Source organism: Acanthochromis polyacanthus, chromosome 22 (genome assembly GCF_021347895.1).
Source record: "Acanthochromis polyacanthus isolate Apoly-LR-REF ecotype Palm Island chromosome 22, KAUST_Apoly_ChrSc, whole genome shotgun sequence".
Taxonomy (NCBI): Eukaryota; Metazoa; Chordata; class Actinopteri; family Pomacentridae; genus Acanthochromis; species Acanthochromis polyacanthus.
In genome coordinates, this window is record NC_067134.1 from 7,392,733 (window position 1) to 7,412,589 (window position 19,857).

At 39.4% G+C, this 19,857-nt stretch overlaps 1 protein-coding gene across 2 annotated transcripts in view; it reads right to left on the reverse strand.

Annotated features, from left to right (window-relative positions):
* Positions 1-8,289: 8,289 nt before the first annotated feature.
* LOC127531809 (NACHT, LRR and PYD domains-containing protein 3-like) overlaps positions 8,290-19,857 on the reverse strand; it is a 30,585-nt gene continuing 19,017 nt past the window's right edge. For both annotated transcript variants that reach the window (XM_051941959.1, XM_051941960.1), the window contains 3 exons: positions 15,516-15,689; positions 9,655-9,701; positions 8,290-9,504 (listed from right to left, as the gene is read on the reverse strand). In XM_051941959.1, coding sequence (XP_051797919.1) covers positions 8,969-9,504; positions 9,655-9,701; positions 15,516-15,689 — 757 coding nt within the window. In that variant the 3' untranslated portion in view covers positions 8,290-8,968. The remainder of the gene's footprint in view (positions 9,505-9,654; positions 9,702-15,515; positions 15,690-19,857) is intronic.

A 19,857-nucleotide genomic window follows, 5' to 3' on the forward strand; every position in this document is an offset into this window, starting at 1 on the left:
AGTTTGTGCTGAACTTGGGTTTCATTATTTTTTAGTTTTATTCAATTTATATTTAAAAGATTACATGTAACTATTTCATTACTGATATATAGGTAGATCCATGATCGATATATGGGCAGATTCATCTAATTTTATCTTTATTTCTAGTTTAAGATCCTCATAGATTAATATGATTTCTATACTTGTCCCTATTGTACTATTATCTGGGAAGTGTTTCTCATAAACATTATCTGTTGTTTTTCGTTCTCTAAGGTTAATTATGATCTAATACTTTTATCCTTTGTTCATAGTTTAACATACTCTTGTCTGAGCCTTCTGACCTTTCATTGCCCTAAGTGTGTATGTGACAGGTACAACCACAACTCCGGTCCCCTCTGGCCCCCCTTCTCACAAATGTTCTAGTCCTTAGGCCAGGACCCAAACTATCAGATAACGGTACCACCCGAGGTGACCAGTTCTTTTTGGTATGTTTAACTTGCTCTATGTCTCCAGTTTGCATTTGGATATGACAGCCCTTGCAGACTCACAGCTAAATATCTGTTATCACTGGTTTAATGGACATGACCCACAATGAACTGCATGGAGTCTGAGCCAGAAGTCCTATCAACACGACAGGACGGTTTGATGGGATTTTATGAAGCTCCACATGCTACACATGACCTGAATAATGACTTTACAGCTCAGAACAATGCTATAACAAACATGAGACTGAGATTTGGTTGCTATGGTAACAAGATTTTCTGTAAGCAGGACGGGACAATAAAATAGTGAAAATTTGATGAACAATTTCAAAGTTAAATTCTCTTGAAGTTTTAAAAAAGACAAACTGTGTCTTGTGATTTGTGGTCAGTGTGAGACAGCAGACTATAATTTCCAGTTAAACATTTAAAATACCTTTTAAATGGTGTCAAAACTGTTCAAAATATAACCCAGTTATAACAGACTGCTACCAGAATTCATCACGTCTAAACACTGTTGCAAAGACTATTTCCATTACGAAGCTGAATTTTACAGTTGTTATTTTAATTCCATTTTTTTCAGTTCCATGCTGTTGTGCTGTGCGGTAATTCTCTGAGAACAGTACAGAGTCATAAAACAGAGGTAGGAGTCATTTCTTACACGTACCAGCATCCTATAAAATAAAGGCAGTCATTCAGAGTTAATCCTAGAAAAGGAAAGGATATTACCACAGTTAACTGATCTAATTCAGCTTAATTAACCTTAATTAGAAGTGTAAAAGACAACTCACATAACTAGACATCTCAGCAGTTTGTTCTAAGGACCTGAAAACAAACGTACACCTACGGACCAATAACTCCTTCTAGAGGAAAAAACAAGAGAAGGAAATACACAGTTATCAGATAAGCAGGAAAAGATGCATTCATTTAGTCTGATGTTTAATTATTGTAATAGATTATATGTACAATATATTTCTCACAGTTTGATTTGATTATTGAGTTATATTAAACGTGATCTTTGCAGATTGAACCCGCTGAAACCCACTGATGATATTAATGTGATTTCTTTTCCTTTTTAAACTGTTTTTAGCCTCTAATCAAGAAAACAATGAGACTTTATCATTGTTTGAATTTTTCAGGATTTTGTGAAAACGTTACAAAACTGCAGCAGTGAATGCAAATATTACAACTTAACAAAATCCACAGATGATCAGGCATTGATGAGTCAATAGGATCAAAATGTGTATCTTAAAATGAATTGTATTGATGTGAAATTGTTGAATACGGCAAAATAAAATGCAAACTAATTTAACAAGTCAAAGCTCTAATTACAATCCCTGTTAGAATACACAACAGAAAAGCTGGAAGAAAATGATCTTATTACAACTTTATTATTTTCAACTTAAAAAAGTGGAATTGTATTGAATCAGTCCTCCACTACTAGTTTCTATTTACATATTGAACATTCTAATGATTCCTGGTGTCTGAGGACTCTTATGGTGGATTTCATTCTCCTCTGTCTCCTTATATGTGAAACTGAAGGCAGCAGTTTGTTTGATAAGTGAAGCACAAACGAGCATCACACTGCTGTTGATGTGTGTACCTGCTAATATACTGTTAATCCTAGACTAAATTAACTGGCTAAACCTTTAAACTGACCCCATAGGCCATGGTATACAGTACAGATCCTGTTATTATTATATAGATGGAACAACTGATTAATTTACTCCTGACCCAGTGTATGGGGCCGTCAGTGTAAATAACAGCATCCGTTAAAGCCCAGTGTTGCTTTTTTGCACCATAGAAAGAAATCCCTAAAATCACAAGTAGAGTTGAAGACAAAACTTTTAGGCCTGCTGTGAAATTTAAGATTTGTTTTGTTTGTTTTCTAAATTTCTCAAGCGCTGTTAAACAGATGAAGGAATTTCTAACAGTGTAGGAATTCAGCGACGGCCTCTGGAATTCCTGAGCCGATCAAACTCACATAAGCTCTCTCTGCAGCGCTGACCAACACCCAGTACTGGAGGAAAGCTGGGACATTTTGTATTTCTGTGTGTTTTCATCCACAGAAAGATGGATCTCCCTGCTGAACCTGCACCTGGAAGAACTGTTTCTTTTTGAAAGACAATGACTTTCACTTTTCTGCTATGAATGTTTTTAATTCTTTTTCAGCCTAAAACCTCCTTTTCACCCTCTCAGGAATGCCATCTTTCCTCCCCCTCCCTGTCTAAAGACATCTCTGTCTGTCTCCGGGAGCCATAAAACTTTTACGACCTGAGCACAACTGAAGGAACTGAACCTCTTCAAAATTAATATTTCTGAGATGTATTTTGTTTTTTCAGGTTTACCAAAGTTCCTGACAGTGTTTCATCTCTCTCATATCCAAAAATCACACTTCTATGTCGTATAGAAGTCGAGTTATTGATTTGTGAGATTGAATCTGATTTCTTCTTTATTCCTCCTGTTGAGGTGGAAAGGATGAATTCTTGTGTTTATTCATTACCAGATGTATGACATGTTATCATATTTTCACTGTGACATACATAGTTTAATGTCCAAACATAAACATATAGTTTTGAAGTGAATAATTCACAGAATTCTACACGTGTCCCTTTCACACAACTGAAATATGGTGAGAGACAGACAGATTACTGACTGCTACAGACTACTGATCCCTGTGGAATTACTGTTCCATTAATGCCTGAAACAGGAAGAACATTTAGACAGAAAGACTGGAAATTCAATGAAGATGAGCAGGACTGTAGCATGGAGAGAAAATCTGATCTTCAGTAAAGTCAGACGATGGCGTTGGTTCTTCTGGAAGTAAATGTGAATTTTTCCAACATAAAGTGAGAGAAAACTCAGTAGATTGTGGTCAAAGAATGTGTCAGAAAGCCAAAGAATGAGAAAGACAGTTGATGAATGATATGAATGAGTGTTGTAAAATGAATGTGTTCTCTGAGAGGAAGAAAGAAGAAGTGATTGGGTTCCAATCTAAAGGAGATGAATTGGATTGGAATAAAGCACCAGGTGCATTTCTAGCATCCAGAGCTAAATGGATGGAAGATGGGGAGAAAAACAGTTCCTATTTCAGTGGATTAGAGAGAAATGCAATCAGCCTCTAAATGTTGATGATCAAACTGGGAGCAATCCAGAAGAAAGAGCAGATGAAAGATTTAGATTCTATCAGCATTTACATTCAGCAGCTTTTTCTTTCAAAGTCAAAGCATTTCTTCCTCAGACTGACTTTAAAAGCACGTGTTTGGAGAGATTGATAGAGCTGGAATGAAAATGTCTTTGGGGAAATCAGCGGCTCCAGATGGACTTACAACCAACTTTGATCCGTTTTTCTGGGCTCATATTAGAGAAGGACTGTTTGAAGCATTCAAAGAAGCTTTCAATCAGGGAGTCACACTCATTTTAGTTCAGGTTCCACATTTAGCCCAGTTTGATCTCAAGTGGGCCGGAGCGCTTTTTACTACAAAAGTCAGATGAAAAAAGACACAAAATGAGACAAAAAGCAGAGAAAATATTGTGAAAATGAGACAGAAAAGGACCAAAGAACAATCTAGTGTTTGACTTTGTGATCATGGTCTAGAAATGGTTTTAAATGGATCCTTTGACTCATTTCCAATCTGCAGTTCATGTCTTCTCTGGAATTTGGACACTTTGATGATGATTGATGGATTGTGCTCATTTGGTAGAGGATGCTGCTTTTACACTCTTTCTACATTCATTGAAAGCTTCTGACGAGCTTCAGCACCACTTTATTTGACATTCACTGCATTATTTTGGATGGAAAATTCATTCATATGCTCTCAGTGTTGTCCAGCAGAATTCCTTCAATGTGGAACTACTAGAAGATGAGATGTTAACAGGAGCAAACACCAAGGAGACCCATCAGTCCTCTGCTGTTTATTATTAGCTCTGGATATCAACCCTCCTGTTGGCTTCATTTACGCCACCAAAAAACAGGAAAAAAATCCAGAAATTCAGCAAAAAAATTCACCAAATTTATGGAAATGTGCAAAAACCTTCAGGAAGAAAATTCCAATAATTCCTTAAAAGTTTTATTTAAAAACAACAAAACAAAATCCCTCTAATTTGGCAGGAAAAGTCTTGTAAATATTTTCAAAAAATGAGTAAAAATCTTCCAAAAATCCTAAAAATATCTAAAGTGATTCCATATTTATCAGTAAAACTTCTGATATTTTCTTTAAGAACATTCACATAAAAATCAACCAAAATCCAGAGAATTTACTGGATTTTGGTTGATTTTTATGTGAATGTTCTTTAGAAACATTTCTTCTTTTTCCACCAAAAAATGTTCAAAAATGTCCCAAAAATGTTCAAATGTGGACATCAGAAGTTTGACTGTGGAAATATTTATTATTTTCCACATTTTCAACCTTTAAAAGGACACGAGGGTTAAAATAGTGAAAGTCTAAAAGCATTTAATAAGGACACAGTCAGCAGATGATCCAACATTATTTTAAAGCTGTGTGTATTTTCCAGAAGCCTCAGGGTTTGATTGAAACTAAATGTGAGATCTGATCCATTCACCAGAAAACACAAAGTTTACTTCAGAATATTCCAGTAAAAATGAGCTGAAACATTTGGAGAAACTATCAGTAAAATCTGATGAACAGGGAAACTTCTAACATTCTGATTGGTGGAAATCAAATGTAAAATCCTTGAAGATCTGCTTCCAAAGGAATCTTTGATATTTGGTAGAATATTGAGGACAGAAATGGAAGGATTTCAGGATGGATTTATCCAGCAGATTCTTGATGTGTTTCACATGGATGGATGAAGAAAATCCAGCAGATTGACTGTGATGTGATTTGATGCTAAAAGGTGATGTGGTAAAATGAGTAGAGGAGGGGCTTTGAATGTCACTGATGGACAAACAATGAATGGTTCCATGAAATGACTTTAGAAAACAGGAACATTATCTGTGCTTTACCTTAGCGCCTCATCTTTGTCTCATTCTCTTTAACATGTCATTTCCATCCTTTAAATGATCCCATTTCCACATGCAGCTGTTCTTCTACTGGAAAATGCTGTAGAAGCAGAACTTCAGTCCACACAAAGCTACAATGTGGAAGAACAGGAGGATTTGTACAGGAGGAAATGTGTCTTTGTGAAGGATTGGATGGAGAAAGGAACACATTGAATGGATGAAGATGTTCTAGTGATTTTCAAAGTAAACTGACTTCAGATTGCTGCTAGAAACAACATTCTCTGCTAATCAAAGCTGTTCCAGTGATCAAAGGAATGTTCCAGAATTCATGTGAACTCCTCATTCTAACACGCTGTTTATTGACAGAGAAACATTTTGACACGTTAAATGTTAGAACAACATTGTGAGATGATCAGGAACTAAAGAATGTTTTCCTCTTCCTGCTCAAAGAAAAGTTGGATCTCCAACATTTCCACAGACTGACTCTATCAAAGTCACAAGCAGATATTTGTCTTTTCCTTTCTGAGCTCAAATGAAAGAAGTTCATTTCTAAACTCTTTCTGATGTTTCTCCATGTAGAGAATGTTCCAGAAGGAGATTTCATGTGGAGAAGAACACATGCACATTGATGGAGAAGATGTGAACCTCCAGAACATCTGTTCTCCTCCTGAACTATTGTGAGGAGCTTTAGGGACACAATCATGAATGGTTGCTAACAAACAACGTTCAACCTGTCTGTGAATACAATTCTATCAAGTTTGCTCTCTTTATGCACAACAAACATCTGGAATTTATGTGGAATCCTAGAATGAGAACTGCTGAGTTTTAGACACACAGATGTAGATTTTTGAAGGCTGCTCTGAGTTTGAAACTTTTCTTTTCCTCCTTAATAAAACTGTTATGCTGCCCTTGCAGCGCGTGTTCTCATGTGCAGCTAGACAGCCAGCTAACATTTCAAAGTCTTCAAATAACCACACAGGGCTTGCTTTTCTGTGCTTTACTTGAGCTTGACTGATCAACAGTTTTCTCTTTTTTGTAAAACTGAAACAGACAACAGACACCAACAGAGAAAATAAAATAAATCAGTATATGAGCGCTGACATATTCATGAACACACGTATTACACGTACTGAAGCCGATTGCTAACTCTGCGCTGAATGACACAGTTTAACTACATAACAAATTATAACAACAGAAACTTCTGACATGGCAGTCTTATTTGATGCTTATGTACACATTTTACTCACAGATAAATAATTTCCCAGGCAGAAGCGTGATAAAACATTAGCAACAAAGGTTAGCTGTGTCCGTTTTTGTTTTTTGGTTAGCTGTGTCCGTTGCAGCTGTCAGCACTCTACCAGTGACGTAGCAACTTCAAAGATAGGTCAGAGCGGTGCGAGCGCTCACACCGCCATCATTTCTGACACCAAACCAAAACAGAGCGCTCACTTTGACGCGTTTTTTTAAAAACCCAACTGAAATCAATTTTCAACTAAATCACTTCACTTTAAAGACAGCACAGCTGTCAAATAGAAGTTCCTTCAGACTGTCTCAGATTCTCATGTTATAAACTGATGAACCCCTGAGAAGTTCATTTATTTCAAGCTGTCTGATTTGATTATTCTCTTTCTTTCTTTTCTGCTTCTCTTCTGCTTGGACCAGTGGAATTGTAGGACACAGTTGGTGCCTATTTGTTGTTCAATTATGCTTCATAAAAGATAAAACAACAAAAAACTTGGGGAGCCAAATATCCCAGAATGCATTTAGAGCAGCAGCAAAGAGCGAGGAGGAAACTTTCAGAGGAAACTCAAGTATTTTGGGAATCCTGCTGTTATTGTGACACTAAATGTAGTTTTCAGATGATCTGAGGTGAGAAAGTGGTTGTAAAAAGGTCCAATGTGTGGTGAGTTTGTCCAGATGAAGCTGATTAAAAATGAGCTCCAACGCTTTCAGAGATGTGAGGTCCAGGTTAGACAGCTCTGATGGACGCTCAGCCTCACTGTAGAGCTCCTTATCTGGACCAGACTTTACAATCTGCTGCTCTGACGCTTCTATAGCGCTTCAACAGGATATTAGTAGTTTCTGTGGATCCAACCGTCACACTTTGACCTCACACTTTATTTGGATTGTTCACAGAAAAATCACTTTGAAAGAAGTTCAAGTTCACAACTTTAGATTGTTCATGTTTTACTCGCTCACTGACTGTGATCATAAGAACAGATAGAAATTAAAACAGAGAAGATCATTTATTTACAAGTTTGGTTTCTGAGTCTTTTCACCACTAAAATATGGAGTTTTTCTTCTAGTCTTTGGAGTTCTTTATATCTGCTGTTAGGGATAAATTTAATTAAATAGAATTAAAAATGGAGACAAAAAGATCAAAATAAAAGCATCAGTTTTACTGCTTTACTAAAGATCTTTTTTCTGTTTTCATTTCTGCCGTGGAAGAGGATAAACGTTGATTATTCAACATGGAAAATTAAATTCCACTTAACAAATAAGCAAACAAACATGAAGATCAAAGTGTGTTATTAGTCATTTATTCAATAAAAAGAAAGTTAGAATAGTTTAAAAGCCACAGGCAGAGCAAATAAAAGTGGAGAAAGACGTATTAAAATCATTGATCTTGTTCAGGAAAAATCAACCACTGCAATGAAAATAAAAACTAAGTTAGACATTGATTACAGCACAAGATCTGTTCAAAGAATTTAGAGCATGGAAGGGTTCAAATACAGCACAATGTGAGGAAAAGCTCCTTTAACGGCCAAACACAACATTTATAGAATGAAACAGGCTAAAAAATGTAGAATTTACAGAGTTCAATGTAATCTGGATAGTCCTGGTGGGTTTAAATTCTACTGGAATCATATCGATGCTGAAAACATTTTGATCCACAGATAGCTAGGGTTATGGGAGCTTTGATGGAAAAATACAATCTGATAGAATTTGTTGATGAAACCAGAAATTCAGAATCTGATCAAAAAAAACTGATGAAAAAACATTGAAGCACTTATTTATTGTAAAAATGAAAAATGGATCTATCAATAAGACATAAATGACAGAAGAGCACAGAATACTTTGGAAAGAGTGACACAGATGAAGGAAGTTCTCATTTCATCACTAGAACAGGACTTAAAGACTCACATCAGGATCAAGTGTGGCTGCACAAAAAGCTGATTTTCACTGGACAATAATGTGTGAAAGTCTGTCAGCAGTTTGGAGATTCACTGCTTCCTCTCTCATTTCACACTTTGTGCAGCTCAAATGCTTTTAGTTCCAGTGAGCGTCAGAGGAACACCACATCCTGATTTTCACTCTCAACATTTGACTGGAAAAAGACGCAAACACCACATTTGGCTCCTGGAAGAATCACAACTTCATCTTTGAAGAGGAACAAGTTTACAAGGAATCATTGAGAAGGATTTGACAAAGAAACACATTTAATCCATGAATGTGAAAACATGTTTGTGAGGGACAGAGTCATGGAGAGACTCAACCATCTGTTCAACACTGTTTCTGTACCAGGAGGAGACTCTGGAGACGAGACTCAGCACAGAGACACTGAGGAGGAACCAGGAAAGAACCTCCAGAACCCAAATCCAGGATAGAGAGGTTCAGTGAATGTGGTGTTGAAGGTGTGGAGGAGGATCAGAGAGTCAGAGGAGACTCTGTAGAAGGACAGAGTTCCAGCAGGAACGTCCACATAAACTGAAACTCTGTGAGAGACTGAGGAGGACCTGATGGATGTTTTACTGTTATTGTGAATGACAGAGTAACCACCATAATCAGAGCAGAACAGACTCCAGGACTGATCATTAAATCCAAACCCACAGTCATAACTGTCTCCTTTCCTTCTGATTCCTCTGTAACTCACTGATATAGCAACCACTCCTCTCCACTCCACCTCCCAGTAACAGCGACCAGTCAGACCAGTTCCATACAGCAGCTGATGATACCAGTCAAACCTGTCTGGATGATCAGGATACCTCTGATCCTCCTCCACATATGTCACCTTCCTGTTGTTGTCAGACAGTTTGAGTTTTCTGTGTACTGTGTTTGTATCGACTGTGAGTTGACAGGAATCTGATGGAGAGAACAAACACAACACAGCTGCAGTTATTGATGGATCATGTGATCAGTATTAAAGCTTTGATGATGACCTCAGAGATGTGACACTTTGAAGATGCTTGAATGTGCTGCTTTGTTTCCATCAATCCATTCAAACACACTTACACTTCCTCAGACCTGGTGTCAACCATCGGACTCCAGCAGGCGTCACCCTGAAAGGAGGAGGACGGTCAGAGCAGCAGAGACTCTTTCAGCAGCACACATGGACGTTACATGGCTCTCACACTGTTCCACTGATAAAGGACCAGAGCGTTCATAGAGGTGACATCATTCTCCCAGACTGATACAAACTTCACTGGCGCCATGACTGACTGTACAACTTTAAATCATTTTCTACAATTGTGCAGCAAAACAGAACTTTCTTCTTTCTTTTTCCTCTTTTTCAGTGATATCACTCTATGCTAGCCCATTGCCTTAAATCCCTTTGGAACATCTCATTTAATGAACTAGAACATCAGGTTATAGGTGTCGCTGAGCTGCCTTTCCTTTTTGTGTGTGTGCCAGAATATACATAGCTAGAAGCTTAGAAAGCTTTTTGCTTTATTTCTTCTTTTTTATGTCTTTTTCACTTGTCTCACTCAATGCTAGGGGACTGAGGAATAATGTAAAGCGTAAAGCTTTATTTTTAATGTTAAACAGCTGAAAACTGATTTGTTTTTTTCAAGAATCACACTCACTTATTAAAGATGTAAACTTGTGTAAAAATCGGTGGGAAACGACATGTGGTGATGACATGGACAGAACATTCTGCTGGGGGATCTTGTTTAAAGGGGAGTTTTCCTGGAAAATTGATGCACTCTGTGACAGTCAAGCTCATTTGATTTGTTTAATAGTAGACTGGAATGGCAAAGCAATGATTATTGTTCATTTGTACGCTTATAATTCTACATCAGAAAAGGATAAACTTATTCATACATTAGACTGTAAACTTGCAGCTCTAACTCAGACATTCCCTGAGGCTTACTTCATTGTAGGAGGTGATTTTAATGTGCTCATGAATGAGGTGATGATAGATGGCCTCCAGCTAAATGCTCACAGCCAAATGTTCACTTCAACTCTTTCATTGACAAGTATGATTGATGTGATGTATGGAGAGAGAAGTTTCCAAATACTTGGAGGAATAAAAATGGCTCCAGACAGTCTGGCCTGGATTACTGGCTGCTCTCTAAATCACTTTCTAAAGACAATATTCCAATCAATGTCCTACCCCCCCCATTAACTGACCATAGAGCCATCCTTAGATATTTACATCTCCTTCCAGGAATGGTTGACACCAAGCAATTCTCTGATTGGAAGATGAAGAGCTCTTTATTGAGGCATGACAATGTCAAACATCAACTTAGTACAATTATTCACTTTTATTGGTTAAATGCTCTGAAGGAAGGAAATGATGGAAAAAATTGGGAACTCCTTCAATTTGAAATGGGTGGATTTTTAAGAAGATCTGGAAGTGAGTTAGCCAAATGTAGACGCCAAAATGAGGAGAAAGTAATCACAGATATAATGTCCTTGGCTAGCATTGCACCAGAAAATCTCTGACATGATGAAAAATGAAAATGAATTGAACTTCTAAACACTTTAGATGATATATAGAAGGTTAAAGCAGAGGCTGCTTTTGGTAGATCCAGACTGAAGTGGCTTGAACACGGTGAACAAATGACTTCCTGTTTCTTTAAAACCCCTTAAGCTTCACGGGCCCGTATTCGGGCCGAAAATGGCCGGCTGAAGTTTAACGGCAAAACCATTTTTAGCTTTAAACGGGACGATAGAAACACTATACATCCATGGAAAGTTTAGAGTCTCATGAATCCGCCGGTATAAACCACTTTCAGATGTGATTACCACAGCGGGTAATATAAACACATTTCTAAAACAAACAACAAAGTTTAAAGGGGCATAAAGGGCATAACTTACGTTTCGACGGTCTTTTACCGGTCAACGATGAAAATAATCCACAAAAACCGGCCATAATCCAAGAGTAGTCATCCAGACAATACTAGCAAGTATCATATTTTGTCCAAAACATGTCTAGAAATAAGTAAATAATCCACAAATAGCTCGGCTCCGTGCGCGTCCACGTGGCGCACGGTGGAGCTGCGCGTTCCATAATTCACTGCATTTTTATCCATAATTTTATGAAGCTTTCTGTCATCCTCACGATCTCGGTCAGAAAATGGCGACTGAAGCCTCTGCTTTCGATCCCAACCGCATTTCAACCAATCAAGTGACTCATCGCTGCCTCCGAACCCGGAACAGCCAGCCGTTGCCGAGACCGATGGATCTGGTGACTCTCATCTCTCCACTAAATTCTGAGCAAAATGACGCCGGAGGAAACGTTTGACTGACAGGGCATGTAGCCAATGAGCTTGCTGAATAGCCGAGAGGCGGGTTTTAGCGGCTCTGTGTGAGTTTTCACACCTCCGGCTCTCCTGCTGCAGCTGCTTTTCTCTGTCTCCGTCTGTGCCTCTGATTCAGATCAAGATCCACACTGAAGCTTATCTGAAGTGATTTTTTTTAGTTCTTTATGAGTTTTTGGAGTGAAAATAGTGTGAAAAAGGGCCAATAAACGACCATATACCATTTTTTCACAGGGTGTACATAGGGTGTCCAAAATTGACATAATTGGGCATATTAGTACAAAAACATGTGTGAAACACTCATTTCTTGAAGTTTTGCTCTGAAATTTTGTCCTGAACTATGTAAGACCCCAGGCTGTTGCCATGTTGTGTTTCAAGCTGTCACAGTGCTGCCACACTAATTTTCAGGTGTTTTATTAGGGAAAAAATTTAGGCGTGAATAAAATTCTTCCTAATTCAGTGTGTTCCAACATAAATAACTCTGTGTCAGTAGCACCGAGAGTAATTTTTACTGCACTGGGTGACAATGCAGGTTGTCAGCTTTCAAAGGAGACCCCAGCCATGCCTGTACTCCAAACAGTTCAAGAACAGCATTCAATTTACTTTCTGTACATCTTCAGTTGAAATTTCAGGGGAAAATTGACCGCAGCTTAAAGGGTTAAAGTGGAAAAAACTCATGCTAAGTACAATGCCATGTCTCAACTGAACATTGATGGAGTTGTGACTGAAAGTAAGAGCAGTATTTCTGAGTTTTGCTCTCTTTATAAAACAAAGTCTGACAAAGATGCAATGGATAGACTGTTTAATGTGTTGATTTTACAAACTCTATAACGGAGGAAGAGCGGTTGATGTGTGACACCCCTCTCACACAACAACAAGTATTAGATGCAATGATGCAACTTCAGAGTAATAAGTCACCTGGAGTTGATGGATTGTTTCAGAATTCTAGATAGATTTTGCTGAACTTTTGGCCCCATTTCTGTTCAAAGTTTTCTGAAGGTATTAGTAAAGGGACTCTTCCAGCAAGTATGACACAAGGCTGGATGACTTTAATTCCTAAACCAAAAAAGGAGCCTCTCTTCATTGATAACTGGAGACCAGTTTCATTATTGAACAATGACTCTAAAGTTCTTGCTCTTGTTTTTGCTAAAAGATGTAAAAATGCTCTTAACTCTCTTATTGATGAGAATCAGTCTGGGTTTAGGAGTAACAGGCATATTTTCAATAACATGAGGCTAGTTTTAGACCTCATAGACGATGCTGACCTTATTAGGGATGACAGTTTCATTTTAGTTGGAGACTTTCACAAAGCCTTTGATACAGTTGAACACTCCTTTATGTTTTCTGCTCTTAACAGCTTTGGTTTTGGGCCATACTTTTGCAGTGTGATGAAAACATTCTATGCTGGCGCCAATAGCTCGGTAAAACTGAGTAATGGCACAACTCAGAGATTTTGTTTGGAAAGAGGGCTAAGACAGGGCTGCCCTGTCTCAGTTTACCTCTTCCTGGTTGTTGCTCAAATGTTTTGTCATTTTGTCAAATTCTGTCAGTTGGAAGGCATCTCTATTGCTGCTAGAAGCAGACTTTGAAGTCAGTTGGCTGATGATACAGCCTTGTTTTTAAAGAATGCCCTACAGATAAAGCCTGCAATTAATGCAATCCACATGTTTTCTAAAGCATCAGGTTTGGACTTAAACCTAAATAAGTGTGAGCTATTCGCTCTCTAAAGTTCTGATATAACCTCAATTGATGATATACGAGTAAAGAGTAAGGTTAACTATTTAGGGATTACTGGAACTAAAAATCAGTGAGAGAGATGCCATCTCAACTTTGAGCCAAGGATTAAAAAGGTGCAGAATAAATGGAAGCTTTGGCTACAAAGAGACTTATCACTTAAAGGTGAACTCTTCTGTCAAAAGCTGAGGGAATTTCCAGACTTGTGTATGCCGCCTCCTCACTGGCACTGGACTGTAAAACTGTCACATTTATTGATAAGATGCTTGTTCATTTTCTGTGGAAAAACCGTACACACTAGATCAGAAAATCTGGAATTCTGAACAACTACAAAAATGGAGGCCTCCACTTTGTTGATTTTTCAATTCTAAACAATGTTCTGAAGATCAAATGGTTCAAATCTTTCTTAAAAATGATGCATCTTTATAGAACTTTATTCCTAAATGTGTATTTCATCAAACTGGAGGACTCCCTTTTCTGTTGGTTTGTAGCTACCAAATAAACAAGATTCCCCTAAAATGATCCAGTTTTCACAAACAGGTTTTGTTGTCGTGGAAAACGGCCTACAAGCACAATTTCTCTCCACATGGGTATTATCTCTGGAATAATGGGGATATACTGCATCAAAATAAAAGCATCTTTCTCAATCGCTGCTTTAACAACAAAATGGACTTCGTCTCACAGCTTCTGACCCCTAGTGGCCATTTTATGAATGACACTGAATTCTGTGAAAAGTCTCCATTCCCTTCAACACTTGAAGAGTTTCCAAAGGTCATTAGCTCCATTCCAGCTGCTGCTGTGACTCTGTGCACTGCCTCCTCTCTTGCAGCAGATATACATGTTGTTAATCCATGTGACACTTATTGTGGCTAAATATGCTTTGGGACTGCAAAGAACAGCAACAGAGCTATACGTGCACTGTTCCAAAGAGAAACGACAACAAAACCTGATGTTATCCATGACTGGAACTCTTTTATTAATAATATCTCTGGTCTCAGGTTTGGCTTTGACCTCACAAATTCATGTTAACAAAGTTAGGGACATTTCTGTTAAAATCTTACATAAAATCTGTCCATAAAACATTCTATGACTAAGTTCAAACGTGATATAGATGTAAGATGTTCTTTTTGCTCTGAACAGCCAGAAACAGTTCCACATTTTTATTATTGTAGTTACAGCAGAAAAATGTGGAAGGAAATTTCTAAATTTTGTTCAAAAAAACTAAATCTGCAGATTGATTTGCTCTACAAACACATTATTTTGGAGTTTACACACAGGATGGATATGAAAAAGACAAGGCCTTTATCATCAATCTCATATTAATATTAGTAAAATTTCACATTCATAAAGCAAAATTCAGTCATCAAAAGCCAAATTATCTTGTCTTCCATAAAGAATCTGAATATTATTTAAAGTCAATAAATAAATATCTGATAACCAGAAAGCAATAAAAACTGTTTACATTTGTAAAATATTTAATTTGCTATAAATGTTTCAATTTGCTCAGCTGTTTTTTGTGTTTTTTTTAGTTTCCTTTCTTTTCGTTCTTCTCTTCCTTCAAAGTGATTTTTGTTAACTCTGTCACTGTTTGTTTCAATATCATGTTGATGTTGGATGTTACCTGTGACTTTCTGAAATTAAAAAAAAAGAAAAAAGTTCACCCTGCTTCCTGTCTTTGAGCTAAGCTAGGCTAACAGTTTCCTTTTGGTCATGGTGCATAGCTGAGCTAACAGTGTTCTTCTGCTTCCACTCTTTTTTGTGAGCTCGGCTGATAGTTTAGTGAGAGTTTCTGTCTGTCTGTACCTCAGAGTGTCTGTCTGTCTGTCTGTACCTCAGAGTGTCTGTCTGTACCTCAGAGTGTCTGTCTGTCTGTACCTGAGAGTTTCCAGTCTACAGTGTGGATCCTCCACTTTAGCTCTCAGCATCTTCTCTCCTGAGTCTCCTGGATGGTTGTAGCTCAGGTCCAGCTCTCTCAGATTTGAGGTCTTCAAGCTCAGAGCTGAGGCCAGAGAAGCACAGCCTTCCTCTGTGACCAGACAGCCTGACAGCCTGCACACACAAAACAACACAAACCTGATGGACAACACTTGGATGGATGTTTCTCTCTCTCTTTTCTTCTTTGTCTTTCAGATACATTTTGCTGCACATTTCATGCGTCTCGAGCAAATCAACAATCTCAACAATGATTAGTGGGATTTAATCATGTCAAAAATAAACCCTGACAAAGTCCTGCACAAGTTCAGTAAAAGCTCATTTGATGAATCCCATCAGCAGAAATGATTGTACTCAGGTTAGCTGTTTATCCACTGATAGAAATCACATCAGTTTCAAAGTGTGAGTCCTGACCTGAGAGCTTCCAGTTTACACTGTGGAAACAGCTGCAACAAAGCCCCTACAGCCCACTTCAACTGGGTGAACTCTGGTTCTCCATCCCCTCTGCTCAGTTTCTGTCTTTAAGTCTGCATATCCAGCCTTCTTCCTCTCATAAGCCGCCTCCACTGAATGTTAACTCAATGAAATACACTCTTTTCCTTCACAGACCACAAAACAATATCTGGCCTCAGAGTAGTTCACACTATTTCTTGGTGAACAACAAGTTTTCCTCCTCAATCTACCTGCATTTCCCAATCATAGGCTCCTGCCTCCTTCCTGACTTAAGGCCTCTATCCTTCTCCCCATCTCCAACTAATTTCTCCACTAACCTCTCCTTACTAGAACCTCCAGAATTCTCCTGCTTTCTCCTCTCTATAAGCGAAGCTTCTCAGTACCTGATTATGCCTCCATGTATACCGGCCTTTTGACAGGCTAATTCCACAACCAGACAAAATATGCTGTAAGCTAGCAGTACCTGAGCACAGCGGACAGGATTGGTCTCCATCTACCCAGAGTCTGAGGTTCTGGGGGGTTGGAAACACATCGTATGTAGCCCCTATTAGAAATCTAATACAGCTTTCTTCCATCCTCCACAGGTCCCTCCAGCTGAGCTTCCTCTTCTCAACACCTTCCCAGTTCAACCACTGCCCCTGTTTGGCCTGACCAACTGCCTTTGCCCCCCTTAACAGTTCCTCTTGTCTTCACATCTGTTCCACTACCAGCTTTCTTTTCTCCTTTGGACCTGCTTTGTTCCATGCTGGTTTACCTGGGTCAAGCCTCAAGCCTCCCCGGTCAGACTGAACATTACTTATTACCTCCACAAGGAGGTTATGTAATCACCGGAGTTTGTCTGTTTGTCTGTCTGTCTGTTAACAGCATAACTCAAAAATTCATGGACGGATTTTCACCAAATTTTTACAGAATGTCCGGAAGAGCAAAAGTAACAATCGATTAGATTTTGGAGGTGATCCGGATTATGCTGTTAACAGACAAACAGACAGACAGACAGACAGATGGCCTGGCGGAGGTCTGCGCTCTCCAAGTGCTTCTCTAGTTATTTCTGCAGCCTCAGAGCTGCCTCTGCCTCCTGCACTGCTGCTCTCTGGTTCCATTTCCTCCCCTGGTAGGATTCAGAACCACATTACTAACTAAACTGTCCTTACTCCCAGACAATAAGAGCTCTGTCCTAACCTTGGTGCATTTAAACTCCTCTGTTAGACTAGATACTGGCAGCTGAAGTTTCCCTTTCCCATACAAAGCTACACTGCTTCATCACCTGGGAACACCCAACCATTTCCTAATATAAGAACTAACTAGCCTTTCCATTCTCTCTGCCATGGATAATGGGACTTCATAAATGGATATTGGCCTCATTAATCTAGGATATGAACCAAACTGCAAACAGCACAACCTCAGTTTTCCTGGGAGCCCTGATTTATCTATTCTATCCAGCCCTTCTGCAACATCCTTTTTAAATTGTACAACTTGTTCCTCATCATTCAGGTCCACATTATACCACCTTCCTAAGCTCTTCACTGACTTCTCCCTATTGGTAGGAATTTCCTCACCATCTATGGAAAACTTCTTATCACTTACTTTCCCTCTGTATAATGAAATACTCCTCGATTTACTAGACTTGATCCTCATACTGGCCCATCTGAGATTCCTATTTATTCTAACAACCTCTGTGTACATTTACTGTTGTAGTCATCAGTGTCATATCATCCATTGAAGCTCTAACTGGTGGAAGACTCATTCCATTCTGCTGTCTCTCTCCACCTACGACCCACTTGGAAGCCCTGATCATTAACTCCATAGCCATTGTGAAAGCTAACAGTGAAACTTTACATCCTGCCATAATACCAGCCTCCAATCTTTGCCAGCCTGTTGGAAAATCTCCTGTACTTGCACATAATCTGATGTCCTGAAATATGCTTTCACCAGGTTACCAACCATCTCTGGCACCTTAAAGTAGTGAAAGGAAGTCCAAATAAGGCATTAGCCAGATCTAAAAACACAACATTCAAGTCTCTCCTCTCCCTCTTAGCTGTCTGAATCTGATGCTAAATCACGCTATTCTGCTCCAAGCATCCAGAAAATTCTGGTATTCCTGCCTTCTGCACTGTAGAATCAATCAGACTATTCCTCAGTAAGTAACTACTAGTCGGCGGTACACCAATCAGAGGTCACCAAAATTACCGTCGCATCGATGTGTAACTTTGCCAAAACCATGTCAGACTCCGTAGTTTTCTCTGGACCCCTGCCTGATCCAACCAGTGATGATACATTTAGCCGCATGTCATCATTCCATCGCTGGTTGTCTACATGGTGTCCATCCAACAATGTGGGCTTTATAGACAATTGGAGCTCTTTTTGGGGAAAATCTGGTCTGATTAGGAGAGACGGATCCATCCCACTTTGGCTGGAGCAGTGCTCATTTATAGAAATACGGCTGATTTTATTTTATACAGAGTACAGGCCAGGACCCAGAGTTCAGACCAGGACCCAGAGTACAGGCCAGGACCCAGAGCTGTAGTCGTCCACACCTCTGCAGTTTCCTCACAGCTGTCACCCTCCAGTAATTCAGTTAACTTTATTGAGACTGTGTCTGTCCCCCGACCACCAAAATTCAATAATTTAAACATTAAAAATAAACAAAAGAAATAACTTGAGAAATCTAATAAAAATTAAAGCTGCAAGCAGCGTTGGTCTGGTCCTCGCATCCGAGTGGCCCGGCTGGCCCATGCATGTCCACTAGGTGCTGCGAAAACTGAGAGTGTAAAGTTTCAGCCAGATTGGACGACCTTCAGGCTAGTTGCACAGCACTTCCTGTGCCATGTCAAGAATTCTGAAATGGCCACCAGGTGTCACTTGGATGTGATTAGGGCCTGACTCTGATGACACTTGTAAAATTTGAAGCAGATTGGAACACGTATGGGCTAGTTACACAGAACTTCCTGTTTGATGGCGAGAAATCTAAAATGGCCGCCAGATGTGGCATGGATGTGATTAGGGCTGGACTCTGATGACACTTGTAAAATTTGAAGCAGATTGGACCACATATAGGCAAGTTACACAGCACTTCCCCTTTCATGGCGAGATATCCAAAATGGCCTCCAGATGTGGCATGGATGCAATTAGGGCCAGACTCTGATGACACGTGTAAAGTCTGAGACAGATTGGTGCATGTACAGGCTAGATAGACACCACTTCCTGTTTCGTGGCGAGTCATTCAAAATGGCTGCCAGGTGGCACTACCTCTTTCACTGTCTATTGGTCTACGGAACTCATCGGGGCAGGACAGTGATCACACATGTAAAGTTTGAGGCAGATTGGAGCACGTACAGGTGTGGCAGGACGGCCCAGTCCGTCTGCACTCATGTTGTGTATTGGATCAGGTGGTATAGTTTTCAATTGCTCCCGGTCATTGAATGTAGCTGGGAGCAATCATCCTATTGCACCTTGATTACTGGGCGGTGCTATACTGCGTTATATCTGGGAGAGGGCTACATGTTTTCCACAGTTGGAGCTGGGGTGTTCACTCCGCAGCGTGGTTTGTCGTGGCAGTCTCGAGATGCTGGCGGAGTATCTCTCCACCTACCTGTCAGGTATGTTCCGACGCGGTCACTGCGTCTCCAAGCGATGTTTGTGCTGTGCCTGATCTGCTCTCTGCTTTTAGCAGAAGTCGGCTGGTACCTTGGCCGAAGGCAGAGAGCCGGGTGTGTGTGGCTTCGAGCTGGGCATAACCTATGCATTGCGTTGGACTTTTGAGGTAGGCTGGCTCATTTGTCATTTTGAATGTTTTTGTTGGGCTGCACGTGAAATGACTGTTTCTGACTATTGT